At 47.0% G+C, this 22,611-nt stretch overlaps 1 protein-coding gene across 1 annotated transcript in view; it reads left to right on the top strand.

The window, feature by feature from the left end:
* The window catches only part of LOC119971843, a 54,825-nt gene extending 41,712 nt beyond the window's left edge, over positions 1-13,113 (top strand). The window contains exons 11-12 of the mRNA XM_038808052.1: positions 2,418-2,465; positions 12,574-13,113. Of these exons, the coding sequence (XP_038663980.1) occupies positions 2,418-2,465; positions 12,574-12,872 (347 nt within the window). The 3' untranslated portion in view covers positions 12,873-13,113. The remainder of the gene's footprint in view (positions 1-2,417; positions 2,466-12,573) is intronic.
* The last annotated feature ends 9,498 nt before the right edge of the window (positions 13,114-22,611 follow it).

Genomic DNA, 22,611 nt, shown 5'->3' with positions numbered 1-22,611 from the left:
GAAACTAAGGAATTTCAGCATGTCCATATTAACCCTTACCAACTTTTACAGATGCACCATAGAAAGCATCCTATCGGGCTGCATCACAGCCTGGTATGGCAACTGCTCGACCCAGGACCGCAAGAAACTTCAGAGAGTCGTGAACACTGCCCAGTCCATCACATGAACCTGCCTCCCATCCATTGACTCCTCTACACCTCCCGCTGCCTGGGGAAAGTGGGCAGCATAATCAAAGATCTCTCCCACCCGACTTACTCACTCTTTCAACTTCTTCCATCGGGCAGGAGATACAGAAGTCTGAGAACACGCACGAACAGACTCAAAAACAGCTTCTTCCCCAGTGTCACCAGACTCCTAAATGACCCTCTTATGGACTGACCTTATTAACACTGCACCCTGTATGCTTCATCCGATGCCGGTGCTTATGTAGTTACATTGTATACCTTGTGTTGCTCTATTATGTATTTTCTTTTATTCCCTTTTCTTCCCATGTACTTAATGATCTGTTGAGTTGCTCGCAGAAAAATACTTTTCACTGTACCTCGGTACATGTGACAAAAAACAAATCCCCCAATACTCTATGGAATGCATGAGATATTGAACAGATCACAGATGTCAGAGGTTCCATAGAAATACAATCCATAACTAATTTATCCCCATTTTCAATTGAACGATATTTGTCACTACTCCAGGAGCATCGGATAATCTTACAAGCTGCAAAAGTCACGATATATTGTACAGCCTTTATTCAGTCACGTCAGTAGTTAACATCAGTAATTCTCCCATCTGAAAGACCCAAAACTAGGAACAAAAGGTTAAACTCCAAGGTTTTGTCAAAGATTTTCTTCAACTCTCTGACTACACCAGATCAATAGGATTGAATCTTAACATAGGCCCATACGCATTGTATGTAATTACTCAACCCGATTAAAGACTTTCTTCCCATCCAAGGAGATCACCAGTGCATCCAGAGCCCACTTCTGGAAAGCCTGAATCATGTCCGGCAATCTCATTACATGGTTACTGGAGAACCTGCCCTTAATAAACCCACTCTGGTCCTCCTGAATAATTGTCGGACGGATACTCTCCAACTTTCTCACCAGTGCATTAGATAACAATTTCAAATCAACATTCAACAGAGAGATTGGCCTGTAAGAGGCACATTCCTCCGGGTCTTTACCTATCTTCAAAATTACAGAGACAATACAGACAATTACAGAGCCACCAATGGTTTCATCAAAAGATCCTTAAACTCCCTGTAAACTCACACCCAAAACCATCTGGCCCCGGGGCTTTGCCTGGTTAAAGTTCCTTAATAGCTGCAGCCATCTCGTCTTTAAAAATGAGAGCATTAAGGGCCAAGCGCTGATCCTCCGAAGCCGCAAGGAGAGCAAGGGAAGAGACAAAACATACCATATCTGCCATCACATCACCAGACTGATCAGATTTATATAATTCAGCATTGAAATCCCCCAAAATCGCTTTGATCACCTTCATTTTCATTAACTTCACCCCCTCCCCCCCCCCCCCCAACAACATACAGAGAGGATAGCCCTGGAGTCTGCCTACTTCTTAGTCAAGTAGGCCAAGTATTTTCTCGGTTTATTCCCAGACTCTTACAGTTTCTGAGTTGCAAATGTTAAGCTTCTCTCAGCCTGATGTGTCATTAAGGAGACAGCCAACCGTGCTGCGTTAACTTCCTTCACAAATTGCTTGTTTGTGGCCCTTTTCCCCCGTGAAACAGATCTCCAATCGCAAAATTCCAGGAAAATGGGAGCATGGTTGGTGATGACAATACTGCCTATAGAACAAGAGACCGAATATAGGATCGCCCAAGGCACTAAAAGATGGTCAACTCTAGTGTGAAACTAATGAGCTGAGTAAAAGGAAAATCACTATCCCATGGATGTCCTCCACACATCCAAAGCTAGTGCTCGGGTAGAGGGTGGAATGGGAGGTGACAGGGAGATTTTTATCATGCGTTAAGATGACACTTGAAGTCACTGGCCACAAATGAATTAGCCGAGGCCAGTTCTGCAAAGTCCCGTTAAATCTGAATGCTCTCTTTTACTGCCGGATTTTGTCATGTTTGTCGGCATATTCTCACCAATACTAATCCAGAGGTCTATGAGGGTCATAACATCAACTATTAATTCACAGATTAGGCAAATTTGTGCCGGGCAATCAAGATAAATGACATTATAAAGCGAGTGGCACTAGAGCCCGCGGAAAAGCTGCTATTCCCTCACCCGCATCACATGATCCGGCATTGGAACTTTATTTTACTGCTAGAAATAGTTTATTTTTGGTGACTTCAGTTTGTTTCAATACAATTGGCTGAGTTACTTAATACACTAACTTTGGTCAAATTAAATAAACGCTTCCAATGTATTTAATTAAGTTGTTTCTCTGTTCAGATGGTAACGATAAAGATGGAACTAATGAAAACAAAGCACCTGATGAAGGTAAAGTGCTCATTTTGAGAAGTTCTTGTTTTGTGCATGTTGTAATCCATAGTGGCATCAGTATGACATTTCAGGTTATTATACAGAATGTCCTGGACATTTTTTTTAGGTCTGCTTTCATGTTTGGTAGAGATACCACTCTGATCCTCCTAAAATAAAGAAGGAATGAAGTGATCACAGCAGCATCCCATTTTCCGACATTACCGCCTTATTGACACGGAGTTTAAAGATGTTTAGTTTGACAGATAGGCAGCACCTGGTGTTTCCCCTGTTATGGGTCTTCACAATATTTAAAGGCCTAACAGATGAAAAGCCCCCCCCCTCCCCCCCACTGGCACAGGTACAGCTCCAGGGTCTTTAGATGCATGCCGGAAAATAGAAATGGCTACTCACCTCCTTCATTACCCTCAGCAGCCCATGCAGCAGCTTCAGGATGGTCTACATCTGAACCTGAGGGGCACCAATATCCTGGGGGGGGGAGATTTGTTAGTGCTCTTTGGGGGGGTTTAAACTAATTCAGCAGGGGCATGGGAACCTGGATTGTAGTTTTGGGGTACGGGAGATTGAGAGTATAGAGGTCAGGAGCACAGATTTGACTTCGCAGGAGGGTGCCAGTGTTCAGGTAGGTGGTTTGAAGTGTGTCTACTTCAATGCCAGGAGTATACGAAATAAGGTAGGGGAACTGGCAGCATGGGTTGGTACCTGGGACTTCGACGTTGTGGCCATTTCAGAGACATGGATAGAGCAGGGACAGGAATGGTTGTTGCAGGTTCCGGGGTTTAGGTGTTTTAGTAAGCTCAGAGAAGGGGGCAAAAGAGGGGGAGGTGTGGCGCTGCTAGTCAAGGACAGTATTATGGTGGCGGAAAGGATGCTAGATGGGGACTCTTCTTCTGAGGTAGTATGGGCTGAGGTTAGAAACAGGAAAGGAGAGGTCACCCTGTTGGGAGTTTTCTATAGGCCACCTAATAGTTCTAGGGATGTAGAGGAAAGGATGGCGAAGATGATTCTGGAAAAGAGCGAAAGTAACAGGGTAGTTGTTATGGGAGACTTTAACTTTCCAAATATTGACTGGAAAATATATAGTTTGAGTACATTAGATGGGTCGTTCTTTGTACAATGTGTGCAGGAGGGTTTTCTGACACAATATGTTGACAGGCCAACAAGAGGCGAGGCCACATTGGATTTGGTTTTGGGTAATGAACCAGGCCAGGTGTTAGATCTGGAGGTAGGTGAGCACTTTGGAAACAGTGACCACAATTCGGTGACCTTTACGTTAGTGATGGAAAGGGATAAGTATACCCCGCAGGGCAAGAGTTATAGCTGTGGGAAGGGCAATTATGATGCCATTAGACATGACTTAGGATGTGTTGGTTGGAGAAGTAGGCTGCAAGGGTTGGGCACACTGGATATGTGGAGCTTGTTCAAGGAACAGCTATTGCATGTTCTTGATAAGTACGTACCAGTCAGGCAGGGAGGAAGGGGTTGAGCGAGGGAACCGTGGTTTACCAAAGAAGTGGAATCTCTTGTTAAGAGGAAGAAGGAGGCCTATGTGAAGATGAGGCATGAAGTTTCAGTTGGGGCGCTTAATAGTTACAAGGAAGCGAGGAAGGATCTAAAGAGAGAGCTGAGACGAGTAAGGAGGGGACATGAGAAGTCTTTGGCAGGTAGGATCAAGGAAAACCCAAAAGCTTTCTATAGGTGTGTCAGGAATAAAAGAATGACTAGGGTAAGAGTAGGGCCAGTCAAGGACAGTGGTGGGAAGTTGTGTGTGGAGGCTGAGGAGATAAGCGAGATACTAAATGAATACTTTTCGTCAGTATTCACTCAAGAAAAAGATAATATTGTGGAGGAGAATGCTGAGACACAGGCTATTAGAATAGATGGCATTGAAGTGCGTAGGGAAGAAGTGTTGGCAATTCTGGACAAGGTGAAAATAGATAAGTCCCCGGGGCCGGATGGGATTTATCCTAGGATTCTCTGGGAAGCCAGGGAAGAGATTGCTGAGCCTTTGGCTTTGATTTTTAGGTCATCATTGGCTACAGGAATAGTGCCAGAGGACTGGAGGATAGCAAATGTGGTCCCTTTGTTCAAGAAGGGGAGTAGAGATAACCCCGGTAACTATAGGCCGGTGAGCCTAACGTCTGTGGTGGGTAAGGTCTTGGAGAGGATTATAAAAGATACGATTTATAATCATCTAGATAGGAATAATATGATTAGGGATAGTCAGCATGGTTTTGTGAAGGGTAGGTCATGCCTCACAAACCTTATCGAGTTCTTTGAGAAGGTGACTGAACAGGTAGACGAGGGTAGAGCAGTTGATGTGGTGTATATGGATTTCAGTAAAGCGTTTGATAAGGTTCCCCACGGTCGGCTATTGCAGAAAATACGGAGGCTGGGGATTGAGGGTGATTTAGAGATGTGGATCAGAAATTGGCTAGTTGAAAGAAGACAGAGAGTGGTAGTTGATGGGAAATGTTCAGAATGGAGTTCAATTACGAGTGGCGTACCACAAGGATCTGTTCTGGGGCCGTTGCTGTTTGTCATTTTTATAAATGACCTAGAGGAGGGCGCAGAAGGATGGGTGAGTAAATTTGCAGACGACACTAAAGTCGGTGGAGTTGTAGACAGTGCGGAAGGATGTTGCAGGTTACAGAGGGACATAGATAAGCTGCAGAGCTGGGCTGAGAGGTGGCAAATGGAGTTTAATGTGGAGAAGTGTGAGGTGATTCACTTTGGAAAGAATAACAGGAATGCGGAATATTTGGCTAATGGTAAAATTCTTGGTAGTGTGGATGAGCAGAGGGATCTCGGTGTCCATGTACATAGATCCCTGAAAGTTGCCACCCAGGTTGATAGGGTTGTGAAGAAGGCCTATGGTGTGTTGGCCTTTATTGGTAGAGGGATTGAGTTCCGGAGCCATGAGGTCATGTTCAAGTTGTACAAAACTCTAGTACGGCTGCATTTGGAGTATTGCGTACAGTTCTGGTCGCCTCATTATAGGAAGGACGTGGAAGCTTTGGAACGGGTGCAGAGGAGATTTACCAGGATGTTGCCTGGTATGGAGGGAAAATCTTATGAGGAAAGGCTGATGGACTTGAGGTTGTTTTCGTTAGAGAGAGGAAGGTTAAGAGGTGACTTAATAGAGGCATACAAAATGATCAGAGGGTTAGATAGGGTGGACAGCGAGAGCCTTCTCCCGCGGATGGAGGTGGCTAGCACGAGGGGACATAGCCTTAAATTGAGGGGTAATAGATATAGGACAGAGGTCAGAGGTGGGTTTTTTACGCAAAGAGTGGTGAGGCCGTGGAATGCCCTACCTGCAACAGTAGTGAACTCGCCAACATTGAGGGCATTTAAAAATTTATTGGATAAGCATATGGATGATAAGGGCATAGTGTAGGTTAGATGGCCTTTAGTTTTTTTCCATGTCGGTGCAACATCGAGGGCCGAAGGGCCTGTACTGCGCTGTATCGTTCTATGTTCTATGTTTTTAAAAAGGAGTACTGAACAATGCCCACATGATTTCTTGCTGAGGAGCCAGCTAATTCCCAGGAGGCCGTTGCATTCAACTGTAGTCTCGCGAATGAGATGGAAATGAATGCAAATTATGGTTAATGATATGCTCACCATATTTTGATGTGATCCGGAATTTGCCATCGGGAGCGGGCTGATTAGATAGCACGCAAATCTCGATTTTGGCCTTTCCCGCTTTTTAATCGGGGCGCCCAGATCCACAGCAGGCACAATGCAGTGGTTAAATCGTGCCCAATGTTTCAGTTGAAGTCTAACCCGTGTCCTGTATACATTGATCATAGCCTCCTTGCTCTGGTACTCTATGCCCCTATTAATAAAGCCCACTATTATATGCGTTTTAACTTCTCTATTCACCCGTACTGCCAACTTCAATGATCTATGTACACGTACACCCAGGTCCATCTACTCCTGCACTTTTAGTTTCCCTGTGCCTGGCAGTCCTCCGCATACTCGCCACTGCTGGTGTTTGTTGCTCCCCCACTATTGCTCTTCCTCATTTGCTGCTGATAGGTTCATTTATCAGCAGCAAACACAGGAATGGGACATGATTGGAGGAGTCACCCCTTGCATAATCATGAATTTCACTTATAAGCATTGGATCGTAGCGGCCTGGCCTAGCGGTTTTTGGCTAGCAGTTTTTGAACAGTGGCTTTCGGGTCCGCAAAAAAGGGCCTGCAGCTCGCGGCCTTCATTTGATCAAGCCTGGTAGTAGACAGTGCATTACTGACTGGCTTCTTGTATCTTACCTGACCTGCTGAAATTTTTAAGTGTTTAGTAGCCTGGGGTAACTGCTTAACAGTTGGTTTTATGCTAATTGCCCCACCTATCTCCTGTGGCTTTCCCTTTGTTGGTTCCCAGAATATGCAATACCCACAATTGTTTCAAATTTAGTCAATATCTCTGATTTGGAAGCATGCCCATTTTAATGTAGCCCATAATTTTTGCCCAGAAATTAATAAATTGTAAGTTTGGCTTTTCTATGTATCCAGTATTTGGGTATAGCACTTCAATCTCGTAATCAATGTTCCCAGTTTGAAGAACAGAACTCCTTCTTGTACCTCACTCTTGAATATTCTTCTTTCTACTTATCTTCTCTGACCATCTCCATTGATCTGTCAACTTCATATTCAGTGATGATAGTTCTGCCTTCAACACCATAATGCCAGCCAACGTCTTAACAAAACTCCAAAACCTTGGACTTTGCTCCTCCCTCTGCAACTGAATCCTCGACTTCCTGATCCATAGACCACAATCTGTAAGGATAAGCAACAACAATAGTAATAGGAGATTCAATGGTTAGGGGAATAGATAGGAGATTCTGTGGTCGCGAGCGAGACTCCCGAAAGGTATGTTGCCTCCCGGGTGCCAGGGCCAGGGATGTCTTGGATCGTGTCTTCAGTTTCCTGAAGGGGGAGGTTGAGCAGCCAGAAGTCGTGGTGCACATTGGTACCAACGACATAGGTAGGAAAAGGGGTGTGGAGGTAATAAACAAGTTTAAGGAGGTAGGCTGGAAGTTAAAGGCCAGGACAGACAGAGTTGTCATCTCTGGTTTGTTGCCGGTGCCACGTGATAGCGAGGCTAGGAATAGGGAGAGAGTGCAGTTGAACACGTGGCTGCAGGAATGGTGTAGGAGGGAGGGCTTCAGGTATTTGGATAATTGGAGCGCATTCTGGGGAAGGTGGGACCTGTACAAGCAGGACGGGTTGCATCTGAACCAGAGGGGCACCAATATCCTGGGAGGGAGGTTTTCGAGTACTCTTCGGGAGGGTTTAAACTAATTTGGCAGGGGAATGGGAACTGGATCTGTAGTCCGGCAACTAAGGAAGCCGATATTCAGGACGCCAAAGCACGTAGTGATGCAGTGGGGAAGTAACACTGACAAAGGAGAGTACTTGTAGGCAAGGAGATGGGTTGAAGTGTGTATACTTTAATGCAAGAAGCATCAGGAATAAGGTGGGTGAACTTAAGGCATGGATCGGTACTTGGGACTACGATGTGGTGGCCATCACGGAAACTTGGATAGAAGAGGGGCAGAAATGGTTGTTGGAGGTCCCTGGTTATAGATGTTTCAACAAGATTAGGGATGATGGTAAAAGAGGTGGGGGGTGGGGGGGAGGGGTGGCATTGTTAATTAGAGATAGTATAACAGCTGCAGAAAGGCAGTTCGAGGAGGACCTGCCTACTGAGGTAATATGGGTTGAAGTCAGAAATAGGAAAGGAGCAGTCACATTGCTGGGAGTTTTCTATAGGTCCCCCAATAGCAGCAGAGATGTGGAGGAACAGATTGGGAAACAGATTTTGGAAAGGTGCAGAAGTCACAGGGTAGTAGTCATGGGTGACTTCAACTTCCCAAACATTGAGTGGAAACTCTTTAGATCAAATAGTTTGGATGGGGTAGTGTTTGTGCAGTGTGTCCAGGAAGCTTTTCTAACACAGTATGTCCGACCAGAGGGGAGGCCATATTGGATTTAGTACTTGGTAATGAACCAGGGCAGGTGATAGATTTGTTAGTGGGGGAGCATTTTGGAGGTAGTGACCACAATTCTGTGACTTTCACTTTAGTTATGGAGAGGGATAGGTGCGTGCAACAGGGCAAGGTTTATAATTGGGGGAAGGGTAAATACAATGCTGTCAGACAAGAATTGAAGTGCAGAAGTTGGGAACATAGGCTGTCAGGGAAGGACACAAGTGAAATGTGGAACTTGTTCAAGGAACAGGTACTGCGTGTCTTTGATATGTATGTCCCTGTCAGGCAGGGAAGAGATGGTCGAGTGAGGGAACCATGGTTGACAAGAGAGGTTGAATGTCTTGTTAAGAGGAAGAAGGAGACTTATATAAGGCTGAAGAAACAAGGTTCAGACAAGGCGCTGGAGGGATACAAGATAGCCAGGAGGGAACTGAAGAAAGGGATTAGGAGAGCTAAGAGAGGGCATGAAAAATCTTTGGCAGGTAGGATCAAGGAAAACCCCAAGGCCTTTTACACATATGTGAGAAATATGAGAATGACTAGAGCGAGGGTAGGTCTGATCAAGGACAGTAGCGGGACATTGTGTATTGTGTCTGAAGAGATAGGAGAAGTCTTGAACAAGTATTTTTCTTCAGTATTTACAAGCGAGAGGGGCCATATTGATGGAGAGGACAGTGTGAAACAGACTGATAAGCTGGAGGAGATACTTGTCAGGAAGGAAGATGTGTTGCGCGTTTTGAAAAACTTGAGGATAGACAAGTCCCCCGGGCCTGACGGGATAAATCCAAGGATTCTATGGGAAGCAAGAAATGAAATTGCAGAGCCGTTGGCAATGATCTTTTCGTCCTCGCTGTCAACAGGGGTGGTACCAGAGGGTTGGAGAGTGGCGAATGTCGTGCCCCTGTTCAAAAAAGGGAATAGGGATAACCCTGGGAATTACAGGCCAGTTAGTCTTACTTCGGTGGTAGGCAAAGTAATGGAAAGGGTACTGAGGGATAGGATTTCTGAGCATCTGGAAAGGTACTGCTTGATTAGGGATAGTCAGCAAGGATTTGTGAGGGGTAGGTCTTGCCTTACAAGTCTTATTGACTTCTTTGAGGAGGTGACCAAGCATGTGGATGAAGGTAAAGCAGTGGATGTAGTGTACATGAATTTTAGTAAGGCATTTGATAAGGTTCCCCATTGTAGGCTTGTGCAGAAAGTAAGGAGCCATGAGATAGTCGGAAATTTGGCCAGTTGGATAACAAACTGGCTAACCGATAGAAGACAGAGAGTGGTGGTGGATGGCAAATATTCAGCCTGGAGCCCAGTTATCAGTGGCGTACCGCAGGGATCAGTTCTGGGTCCTCTGCTGTTTGTGATTTTCATTAACGACTTGGATGAGGGAGTTGAAGGGTGGGTCAGTAAATTTGCAGATGATACGAAGATTGGTGGAGTAGTGGATAGTGAGGAGGGCTGTTGTCGGCTTCAAAGAGACATAGATAGAATGCAGAGCTGGGCTGAGAAGTGGCAGATGGAGTTTAACCCTGACAAGTGTGAGGTTGTCCATTTTGGAAGGACAAATAGGAATGCAGAATACAGGGTTAACGGTAGGGTTCTTGACAATGTGGAGGAGCAGAGAGATCTTGGGGTCTATGTTCATAGATCTTTGAAAGTTGCCACTCAAGTGGATAGAGCTGTGAAGAAGGCCTATGGTGTGCTAGCGTTCATTAGCAGAGGGATTGAATTTAAGAGCCGTGAGGTGATGATGCAGCTGTACAAAACCTTGGTCAGGCCACATTTGGAGTACTGTGTGCAGTTCTGGTCGCCTCATTTTAGGAAGGATGTGGAAGCTTTGGAAAAGGTGCAAAGGAGATTTACCAGGATGTTGCCTGGAATGGAGAGTAGGTCATACGAGGAAAGGTTGAGGGTGCTAGGCCTTTTCTCATTAGAACGGAGAAGGATGAGGGGCGACTTGATAGAGGTTTATAAGATGATATGGGGAACAGATAGAATAGACAGTCAGAGACTTTTTCCCCGGGTGGAACACACCATTACAAGGGGACATAAATTTAAGATAAATGGTGGAAGATATAGAGGGGATGTCAAAGGTGGGTTCTTTACCCAGAGAGTAGTGGGGGCATGGAATGCACTGCCTGTGGAAGTAGTTGAGTCGGAAACGTTAGGCACCTTGAAGCGGCTATTGGATAGGTACATGGATTAGGGTAGAATAACGGAGTGTCGGTTAACTTCTTAAGGGCAGCACGGTAGCATTGTGGATAGCACAATTGCTTCACAGCTCCAGGGTCCCAAGTTCGATTTCGACTTGGGTCACTGTCTGTGTGGAGTCTGCACATCCTCCCCGTGACTGCGTGGGTTTCCTCCGGGTACTCCGGTTTCCTCCCACAGTCCAAAGATGTGCAGGTTGGGTGGATTGGCCATGAAAAATTGTCCAAAATTCTATGATTAACCTCGGACAAAAGTTTGGCACAACATCGTGGGCCGAAGGGCCTGTTCTGTGCTGTATTTTTCTCTATCTAACACCTCCTCCACGATAGTCTTTAATACCAATGATCCGCAAAGCTGCGTTCTTAGCCCCTATACTTATACACACACGACTGTGTGGCAAAATGTGGATCCAACTCCATCTACACGTTTGCTAATGACATGACTGTAGTGGGTTGGATCTCGAACAACGATAAGTCAGAGTACGAGAGGGAGATAAAGAGCCTAGTGGCGTGGTGTAACAACAACAATCTCTCCCTCAATGTCAGCATAACTAAGGAGCTGGTCATTGACTTCAGGAAGCGAAGTATCATACTTCGCTGTCTGCATCAATGGTGCGAAGGTGGAGAAGGTTGACAGCTTCAAATTCCTGGGTATAATTATCACCAACAATCTATCCTGGTTGACCCACGCCATCGCTACGACCAAGAAAGTACAACAGTGCCTATACTTTCTCAGAAAACTAAGGAATTTCAGCATGTCCACATTGACTCTTACAAATGCACCATAGAAAGCATCACAGCCTGGTAAGGCAACTGCTCGGTCCAAGGCCGTAGGAAACTACAGAGTCATGAACATAGCCCAGTCCATCACGCAGAACTACCTCCCATTCATTGACTCTGTCTACACCTCCTGCTGCTTTGGGGAAGCGGGCAGCACAATCAAAGACCCCTCCCAACCGGGTTATTCACTCTTCCAACTTCTTCCATCGGCCAGGAGATATAAAAGTCTGAGAACACGCACTAACAGATTCAAAAGCAGCTTCTTCCCCGCTTTTACCAGACGCCTGAATGACCCTCTTCTGAACTGAACTGATCTCTTCACACATCTTCTCTACGGAGTAGTACTACACTCCGTCTGCTTCACCTGCTGCCTGTGTCTACGTATTTATCTATGTCCTATGTTTTTTTCATGAATGGAATGATCTGTATGAACTGTACGTAGAACAATACTTTTCACTGTACCTCAGCACGGTAGCATTGTGGATAGCATAATCGCTTCACAGCTCCAGGGTCCCAGGTTCGATTCCGGCTTGGGTCACTGTCTGTGCGGAGTCTGCACATCCTCCCCGTGTGTGCGTGGGTTTCCTCCGGGTGCTCCGGTTTCCTCCCACAGTCACAAAGATGTGCAGGTTAGGTGGATTGGCCATGATAAATTGCCCTTAGTGTCCAAAATTACCCTTAGTGTTGGGTGGGGTGACTGGGTTATGGGGATAGGGTGGAGGTGTGAACCTTGGGTAGGGTGCTCTTTCCAAGAGCCGGTGCAGACTCGATGGGCCGAATGGCCTCCTTCTGCACTGTAAATTCTATCATTCTAATTCTGCACGTGACTAAATCAAAAAATGTCTCTTAATGAGACAGAAGGATGTTCTCCGCCTGTTGTTTTGCTTTTATTCCCGGACATCAAGGCTTGAAATTTATGCAGGACCTATGGTGACTCTTGGTAAAATGGCTCATTTCTTTTCGGAAGTCAGAAGCAGTTGAGATTAAAATGAAAAGGCCCCTAGTGTAGGAGTTCTACTGCTAGAAGAATCCAACTTTCCTTGTGTTTTTTCTTCGTACAATTAAATCTATATTTCTGTCATGTTTTTTAAGAGTTTTATTCTAAATTTTATTCCAACAGATGAAGAGGTGTCACAGATAACTTGCCAAACAAAATGTCCTCGAGCCGGGCAGCCCGTGACAATTTCCTGCACTGTTAAAGGAACCACCGTGGATGATGCCCACATCACTTGGTACAGAGACGTTTACCCTTTTGAAGATATGAGCTGCATTGCAAACACACCGTTTAAAACTGGTGTGGGTTTCACCACAGCATTAACTTATACACCAAAGCAAGAAGATCACAATTGTCAGTTCCAAGTTGATGTTATCACTGAGATGGATCCAATTTGCAGATACTTCAGACTGAAATTAAGTTGAGTTGATGTGGCAATTTTCTGGATCAGGAAGCAGTGCGCTGTGATTTTGATTTTAGAGATGGAAACAACCACCTTGTTTTGACCTTGCATCATGTATACGACAATCGCTATGTTTTCCATTGGTGAATGAAATGTCATAATTTTTGGTCTTGGTTTTCCGAACCACTCGTACATTTATCCTGAGCTTTTGTAAGATATCTGTGCCTAAGCTATATTAACAATACAGGTATTTATACATCTGTCAGCCGAATATAGATAGAATAGAACAGTACAGCACAGAACAGGCCCTTCGGCCCTCGATGTTGTGCCGAGCAATGATCACCCTACTTAAACCCACGTAACCCGTATCCCAACAATCCCCCCATTAACCTTACACTACGGGCAATTTAGAATGGCCAATCCACCTAACCCGCACATCTTTGGACTGTGGGAGGAAACCGGAGCACCCGGAGGAAACCCACACACACACAGGGAGGACGTGCAGACTCCACACAGACAGTGACCCAGCCGGGAATCGAACCTGGGACCCTGGAGCTGTGAAGCATTGATGCTAACCACCATGCTACCGTGAGGCCCCAATAATTAATGGCTTTTCCCCGTGTTTCTAATTAACTATTTACATAGAAACTGAAAGAATGAGCATTGAGGACTGCCTACAAAACCAGTGTTTGTGAAAACGGAATAAGTGAGGGACAAGGTTTATATTATACTGTGAAGGAAAAGAAGAGGGGCATTGGTTGCCATAATTATCCCTGTTTTAGTACAGTGTGTTGGGCAAGAAAGCAAGCTTAAGGTGTTTGTTGTCACTCTTCATGGTCTTAACTGGCCTGTAATGTTCCAAATGTTCGCTTTGCATGGGGAAAAGGTATGCACGTGGTATTTGGTGTCTATAGTCACCATCTTCTTTATGAAGTAGAAGATTATTAATGTTGGTTTCTCTGTTGGTAAGTATCTTTGCCAACTTTTGTAATTTGTCAAAATATTCTGTTCACTACAAGATTTTTTTTTTAATTGAGTGCAGAGATAGGTATTTCTACTCTCTCTCTGCAGCAGTACACTATTGGTTGGGAAGATATTTCAGAAACCCTTTTCTGCATTGGTCCAGTATTGGCCCTCACTCTCCTTACGCAGATGGAGACAGGTCAGCACAATGCCAGGGGAGGTCCTGCAATGCCCAAGCTGCCTTCATATCTTTGACATCTTAAACCTGCTCTCTTGGTTGGACATAAAAGATTTCATGACTCTGTTCAAAGAAGAGCAGGGAAGTACCACTAGCCCATATTTTTCCCTTCAACTAAAATCACTGAAACATTCCTTCCTTTTTGTTTTCCTTCCTTTTTCCCCCCCTCCTTCCCCCAAGTCTTTATCTAGCGTTAACAGAATGGTTCCTGAAATGAAAGGAGGGTCCAATGAGGGGAGGTTGAGTAAATTGGGCTTCTATTCTCTGGAGTTTAGAAGAATGCGAAGTGGCCTCATTGAAACAGACATGATTCTGAAGGGAATTTGGTAAAATAAACACCAAGAGGTTGTTTCCCTTGGGTGCGGAATCTAGAATATGGGGACTCAGTCTTATGATAATGAGAGCAATCATTTTGGACTGGAAAGAGAGGGAATGTCTTCACTTGTTGTGCACCTTTGAAATTCTCTACCTCAAATGGTTGTGGATGTTACATCATTGAGTCTATTCAAGACCAGGCTAGATAAATATAGATAGTTATTTTGTCCCTCGGGGAGTATGAGGATATAGGGAGCTTGCAGAAAGTGGAGTTGAGGCAGAAGATAGGCCTCAATCATGTTGAATGGCAGAGCAGCCTTGAGGAGCCATATGGTATGCTCATGGACATATTTCTTACCGCAGGCTCTTTCATAGATATTTCATAGAATTTACAGTGCAGAAGGAGGCCATTCGGCCCATCGAGTTTGCACCGGCTCTTGGAAAGAGCACCTTACCCAAGGTCAACACCTCCACCCTATCCCCATAACCCAGTAACCCCACCCAACACTAAGGGTAATTTTGGACACTATGGGAAATTTATCATGGCCAATCCACCTACCCTGCACATCTTTGGACTGTGGGAAGAAACCGGAGCACCCGGAGGAAACCCACGCACACACGGGGAGGATGTGCAGACTCTGCACAGACAGTGACCCAAGCTGGAATCGAACCTGGGACCCTGGAGCTGTGAAGCATTTGTGCTATCCACAATGCTACCGTGCTGCCCAATGAGAATTTGGAAGTAGCGTTATGCACTTTGAGCAGTGATGAATGGAGGATTTTAGAAATAGTGGCTTCTAAATATTGGGACAATTTGAGGGTTCAAAGCCTGGGGTTATAGTGTTTGCAGTGGTCATGAATTTAAAAAAGGATTTTGTTTTGTAAAGGCCTGTGAGTCTCTAGGAGCCAGAAATTGACCAAAGGAATGTGGTTTTCAGTCTGGGATAATGCACTGTGGTTTGACTGGGGAACGCCCCTGGGGAGTTGAGGTACTTACAGTCTGTAGAGTTAATTCATTTTTCAGTTTGGGAGAGATGATGTCATTGCTGGGTGGAGCCATGGAATGCAGAGAGTCAATTTTGGAGAAGGCTTTGGCGAGAGAAGGGGTGAAGTATGATCTGTCCAACACTGAGTCCACAATTCTCACAGTAGGATAGTTATAAAAGAATAATATTTAAAGGAGGACAGTCTTGTATGGGGACAAGGAAGAAGCTGAAACATGCCAGATGAACCAGCTTTTTGAAAATATTCAGCCAGAGTCTGAAGGGGTTCTATCACGAACCAAATCTGTTTCATAACGCAAGTATTACTTTATGCCATGCTAATTTTAAGTTACATGAGAGCTGTATGTTTCTTGTTGTTTAATGGAAAATTGAGTAGCATTGTAAGCTGTTCTTTTCGGTTTCGAAGGTAAAGACTTTAAGATTGTATTCATAACAACATAGCAAATCCCTATTTCTTAACTCAATCACTCCTGGAGCGAATCATTCCTTCCGCGCAGTCTTACAAATAAATTAAAATATTTAGTTTTGGTCCAGTATCCTAGCCACTTTTGGGGTCTGATCTGGGATCATAATACTATGCTGTATATACTATGTAAATCCATGTTTCAGAATGCTTCTTGATGCTTCCTTCATTTTTAAATCTGTGGCAGCATTTCTTAGTTTCTGTTTGCAAACTCCAAAATTGCACTTGTAAAGCTGATAATAAATTGATAAACAGACCTTCAAACAATGTTTAATTGAGATTATCTTATTGTAATAGATTTTAAACAATATAATTTGAATTTTTAATAAATACAATTGAGAGATTTAACTGCCTAGAATGTACGTCGTGTTTCACTTCAATGTCACATTTTTATAAATTTGTATATCACTTTTAGTATCTACATTTGACCAGCAAATGGAGTTATACTGTTGTAGCAATTGACTACATGTGTTTTTTCAAATGTTTTGATATTCTTCAAAATGGGCTTTACCTGGTGGAAAAGTACAATCGGAAAAATAGAAATGCAACTTTAACAGGTTTATTTTTAGCAGCAAGTTGATATTTAATTAGACAGAAGTGCACTGTGTACTGTTTTGGTCTCCTTACTTGAGAAAGGATGTACTGGCACTGGAGAGGATACAAAGGAGATTCACTAGGTTGATTCCGGAGTTGAGAGAATTGACTTATGAGGAGAGACTGAGTATACTGGAACTATACTCTTTGGAAATTATAAGAATGAGGGGGATCTTATAGAAACATACAAAATTATGAAGGGAGGGCAGCACGGTGGCGCAGTGGTTAGCACTGCTGCTTCACGGCGCTGAGGTCCCACGTTCGATCCCGGCTCTGGGTCACTGTCCATGGGGAGTTTGCACATTCTCCCCGTTTTTGCGTGGGTTTCACCTCCACAACCCAAAGATGTGCAGGATAGGTAGATTGGCCACTCTGAATTGCCCGTTAAAAAAAAATTATGAAGTGAATAGATAAGATAGAAGCAGGGAGTTTGTTTCCACTGGCAAGTGAAACTGGAACTAGGGGGCATAGCCTCAAAATAAGAGAGACAAGATTTAGGACTGAGTTGAGGAGGACCTTCTTCACCTAAAGGGTTGTGAATCTGTGGAACTCCCTGTCCAGTGAAACAGTTGAGGCAACCTCATTGAATGTTTTTAAGGCAATGCTAGATAGATTTTTGAACAGTAAAGGAATTCTGGGTTGAGGTGAGCGGGCGGGTTGGTGGAGCTGAGTCCACAAAAAGATCAGCCATGATCTTATTGAATGGCAGAGCATGCTTGAGGGGCCAGGTGGCCTACTCCTGTTCCTAGTTCTTATATTCTTATTATGCGACATTTGCAGTACAAATTTGTCAAATCACGAAGTTGTATAATTTGGCCGGCATGGGTACAATCCATCAAATAGCTTCCTACTGTGCTGCAAATCTTTGTTTATTTCTACATCCTTAAAGGGACATCTATTTTGTATTTGCTTAAAAATGTATAAATTGCTCCTAATACTTCAAACTACCAGATGATCTTGTGTTATTGCTTTAGGTGAGGTTGGAAGACATTGAGCTAGAAGCTGGATGAGCTGGGTTTTGGGCATGGGTGACGCTGAGTCATGACCTGTCTGTACCCATTCTGATGGAGGTGGGCATCATAAAAAAATCCCGACTCACAGCACGAGCTGGAGCACCTTCAACTCTGCTCTCTGCTCTTGAGCACTGCTGGCCAGCTCTGTGCGCAGCAGCAGGCCCTAGCAGCATTGAGCACAACATGACACAGCTAGCTTGCTCTTAAAGAGAAACTACCTTGAAGAGAATCGGCATGAAAGGACTGCTGCAAAATACATTGTTGCTAAGTACATGCCAAGAGTTCATAGTGATGGATGTGGTGCTGGAGGCAAGAGTGGAATTTGTACCCATGGACCTGGTAGCAGCACTATAAGGCTCAATGACCTCACAACACAGACAATCAACATCAGTGAATGCATTTTCACATGACATCCACTGGCCGCATCACCAACGTCTTGTGCCAAGCAATGCACCATCCCTCACTTAGCAGCAACTCCTGTAACTTAAACTCACACCAAATATCCAGTTAGATAATCCACTCCCCCCACCACCCCCCCCCCCCCCCAACACACCTACCAATGTTGCCAGCCTCATACTTGCGTAAATCAGTATACCTGACTAAATAACGCAACTAGTAGCTTAATGCTTCCTTTGTCATAACTAAACAATGCAGGCGCTGCCTGTCTACTCTTTGCCAAAATTTGGGATCCTAGTGTTCCATTAGCCAGTTGAGCTGCACAACATAAGAATAGCTTTAAATTGATGTCTTCTGCATTCCAGTTCCAGCGGCAGAGGGGAGCGGTCGCGCGTAGAGGAGCTCCGGAGGAGGGGAACATAGTCCCGTTCCCCCACAAAGAATGTGCGCCCGGGTGCGCGAGCTTGACCGATCGGGAATGAAGCGAAGGGCAGGAAAAGCATGAGGGGAGAGTCCCCCCCCCCCCCCTCCCCGGGGAGAAGGAGAGGAGGCCGCAAGGGACTGGAGCGGTAAGCTGCGGCCCGGGGGTAGGAAGGGTATGCGGGAGGAGCCGGGGGCCGGAGACCAGGAAGCGACTGGAGAGAGTTGCACCCCCCCCCCCCCCCCCCTCGCTGAATGGAGACAGCACAGCCAACCAACCAAGCCACCCCCACCCCTCGCACAGCAGAACGCAGAGGCGGCAGCGGGGCACGGGACAACAAGGCGGGGCAGCGAAAAGCGTGGCAGGAGGAGGGGCAGCGTGAGCCAAAACGAGGTCCGAGCCAGCAACGAGGCCCTCTTCCCCCCCCCCGCCCCCGGCAGCAACCACCACGAGGCTGGCAGCGGCGGAACAAAGGGGGACTCCCCTCTCTCTGGTTCAAGGGTGAGTGAGGAGGAGAAAACAGAAAGCGAGAACTCCCTCCTTGTGGGGGGGGGGGGGGGGGGGGTGGGGGGGGGGGGGGGGCAAAAAAAAACAAAAGAAAAGAAAGACTTAGAAAAATAAAACTGTTGAAGGGACAGAACACTCCCTCTCCCCTTCCACACTTCTCAAAAAAGAAAACCAAACTTACCTGAAAAGAGTCTTCAGAAGGGAGGGAGGAGAGAAAAAGAGGGGAAAGGGGGTGGGGGTGGAAGAGGGAAAAAAAGGAGGGGGAAAAGGGGAAAAAAAAGGGGGGTGGGAAATGCCAGAAGGGAGCCAAAGCAGAGGGAGAAAGGGTACCAAGAGCAAACGGAGCAATACACAAGCCCACTCAGACGAGCTAATTGGCACACAAAGCGGCGGAATGGAAGCTTCACCGCAACTAAAAGAACTGGGCAGACAGGAGCTTCTACCCCTTAGGCCAGAGGGGTACTAGAAGGCAGCCTTTGCCGAGGCACTGAGGGAATACCAGCAGGAAAGCAAGGCAGGGGCCAAAGCAGACATAGAGGCCGCAGTGCCTGTAGCAATGGCCAAGGCACTGGCGGAGGTGCAGCTTGCCCTGGGCAGAGCAGAGTAGAAACTGGAAGCCCATGAGGAGAAACTGGAAACCCAAAAGGTGACCATTAAGGAGCTGGAGAGGGCTGCGACTGACATGAGCAACCGGAGATGCTGGGCAACTTACTGGGGAGGGAAATTTTCCCCAACCCACCAGAAATGGACAGAGCACACCGGTCGCTGCGCCCGAAACCCAGGGCAGGGGAACACTCGAGAGCAGTTATAGCCAAACTGCACCGGTACAAAGACAGGGAAACAATCCTGCGCTGGGCCAGGCAAAGCAGAACCTGCAGATGGAAGGACACCTCATTAGAGTGTACAAAGACATTGGGGCAGACCTCGCCAGGAGACGGGCCGAATTCAATAGAGCAAAAGCAGCCCTTCACAGGAACAATGTGCGAATTGGTATGCTGTACCCAATGAAACTCTGGGTCACATACCAAGAAAGAGAGTATTTCTTCACAGCCGCCGGCGGCGCAAACAAATTTATCGAAGAACATGGGCTGGTGAACAGCGAGGGTAGAAACACGGGGCCCCAGGTAACGCAGCCCCCCCCCCCCCCCCCCCGCCCCCAACGCCATCCCCAACATGGAAAGCGCACCCTGAACAAAAAGCAAACCGCTACCCAACGAACCGACATAGGTGGGAAATCAGGCTCCAGCAGAAGGGTATGAGAGTAGCGGAAAAGGGTGAGCAAACAGGGTAGGGCAGGGGAAGAGTGGGCGAAAAAACACAGAGGCTGGGCAGGGGAGAAGCGAGACAGTAACTCCCCAGAGGGGGGTCGCCGCACTAGCAAGAAAGCTAGCACCGGGGACATGCAAAAAAGCAGGGCCGCAGCGTGCCCCCAACAGAGGAGACGGCACCAGGCAGAGGAGGGAGGAACCACTCAACAGAGGTGGGAGGGCAAACGGGGACAGGAGCAGGGGAAAGAGGGACAAAGGAGGGATATACGGGAGAGGGGGAGAAAGGGGAGGAAAGGGAGGGATTGGGGGGGGTGGCGGAACACAGGGACGGAGGGACAAAAAAGGCTAGAAAAGGAACAGCAATAGGGCTACAGAGTGCTGCAACCAAGGGCTCGGAACAAGGAATCGCTGCCAGCATCCACCCAGTACAGCCTCTGGGCAAAGGGAAACCCCAAAGTGAAGGGGGCTACCCGCGTGGCGGCTGCACAGCGGGCGACCATGTTGGGGGCCTCCTGGACGGAGGGAAGCTCCGGAGCGCAGGGGCCCAACCGCATGGACAGAGCAGTGACAGCGACCATCCTGGACAGCCCCCGAACAAGGGGGAACCCCGGAGGGCAGGGGCGCGTCCACCAGGTGAATATAGTTAATCCCACAGGAGCGAGGAGACAGAAGCCCCCCACCAGGATAATCACCTGGAATGTAAGGGGACTCAACGACCCAGTGACCTCAACCACCTAAGAAACATGAAGGCAGACATAATCTTCCTTCAAGAGACGCACCTGAGAGAGCAGGACCGACTGCGGGTAAGAAAGGGCTGGGTGGGACAGACCTACCATTCCTGCTACGGGCCGAGGGCCAGGGGGGTGGCAACTGACCAGCAAATGGACGATGTTTAGGGTGACAAAGATGGTTACGGACCCAGGGGGATGGTACTTCATGGTAAGCGGGATCCTGGATGGAGCACCGGTAAGAACTAGTTAACTTGTACGCGCCCAACTGGGACGACCCGACCTTCATCAAGAAGACCATGGCAGAAATCCCAGACATAGCGACGCACCGGCTAATCATGGCCGGGGAGGGGGGGGGGGGGGCGGGGGACTTCAACTGTGCACAGGACCCAATGACTAACAGATCGAACCCTAAGACGGGGAAAATCGCAAAAATGGCAGGGGAACTCGGTCACTTTATGGAACAGATGGGAGCGGTGGACCCCTGGAGGTTCACCCACCCAGGTGAGAAGGAGTTCTCCTTCTCCCCAGTACACAACGTACACACCAGAATTGACTTCTTTGTGGTGGGGAAGACGGTGCTTCCGGGGATGGACAAAGTGGAATACTCCGCAATTGTGATATCAGACCACGCTCCACACTACATGGACATGAGGCTGGAAACGGGCAGGGGCCAACGCCCCACATGGAGGTTGGACATTGCCCTACTAGCTGACAAGGCCTTCAACGAAAAGATATCGTGGGCCGTAGCAGAATACAGGGAGAACAATCAGAACGGGGAGGTCTCACCCTCCACATTCTGGAAGTGTTAAAGACCATACTAAGAAGGGAAATCATCGCTTTCAAAGCGCGAAGAGATAGGGAGGGAAGGGTGGCTAGGCAGCAGTTGGTCGACTTCAGACTGGAGGTAGACCGTAAATACTCCGAGGCCCCGACCGTAGAGCTCCTGGCGGAGAGGAAAGAATTACAAAGGAACTTTGACCTGCTCTCCACCAGGAAAGCAGTGCACCAACTCCGCCAGGCACTTGGGACCCTATACAAACACGGAGACAAAGCCAGCTGCCTGCTGGCACACCAACAGGCAGGCAAGCAGGCAGCCACCAGAGAAATTGCACAAGTCAGGGATACTAGAGGGGCATTACAAACAGAGCCAGAAAAGATCAACAAGGCATTCAGGACCGTTTATCAAGGGCTGTACACCTCGGAGCCCCCAAAGGGGGAGGCTGGAATGAAATGGTTCCTTGATGGACTGGACATACCAGTCGTGGGGGAGGGCAGAAAACGGGGTCAGGAAGCACCACTAGCAGTGGGGGAGATCATGGACAGCATTAGCTCCGTGCGGGCGGCGAAGGCACCGGGACCAGACGGATTCCCAGCGCTTCTACAAACAATTTGCGACAGCGCTGGCCCCCACCTGCGGGAGATGTTCACAGACTCACTGGCCAACGGCACACTGCCACCCACGCTAGCACAGGCCTCAATCTCGCTGATACCTGAGAAAGATAAAGACCCAACGGAATGTGGGTCATACAGACCCATCTCACTGCTGAACGCAGATGCCAAAATACTGGCCAAGATTTTAACCGAAAGGCAAGAAGACTGCGTGCCAGAGGTGATCGCAGAAGACCAGATGGGCTTTGTCAAAGGTAGACAGCTTACCTCCAACATCAGGTGCCTGCAGAACGTGATAATGACCCCCTCCGGTGAGAGAACACCAGAGGTGATCGTCTCCGAGACGCAGAAAAGGACGCAGACAGAGTCGAATGGAAATACCTCATAGAGGTACTGGAGCGGTTCGGGCTGGGAACAGGGTTCACCTCCTGAGTAAAACTCGTATACAACGCTCCCATG

Source organism: Scyliorhinus canicula, chromosome 9 (genome assembly GCF_902713615.1).
Source record: "Scyliorhinus canicula chromosome 9, sScyCan1.1, whole genome shotgun sequence".
Classification (NCBI taxonomy): domain Eukaryota; kingdom Metazoa; phylum Chordata; class Chondrichthyes; order Carcharhiniformes; family Scyliorhinidae; genus Scyliorhinus; species Scyliorhinus canicula.
Note: the sequence above shows the minus strand (reverse complement) of the source record. Positions and strands in the feature narration are given on the sequence as shown.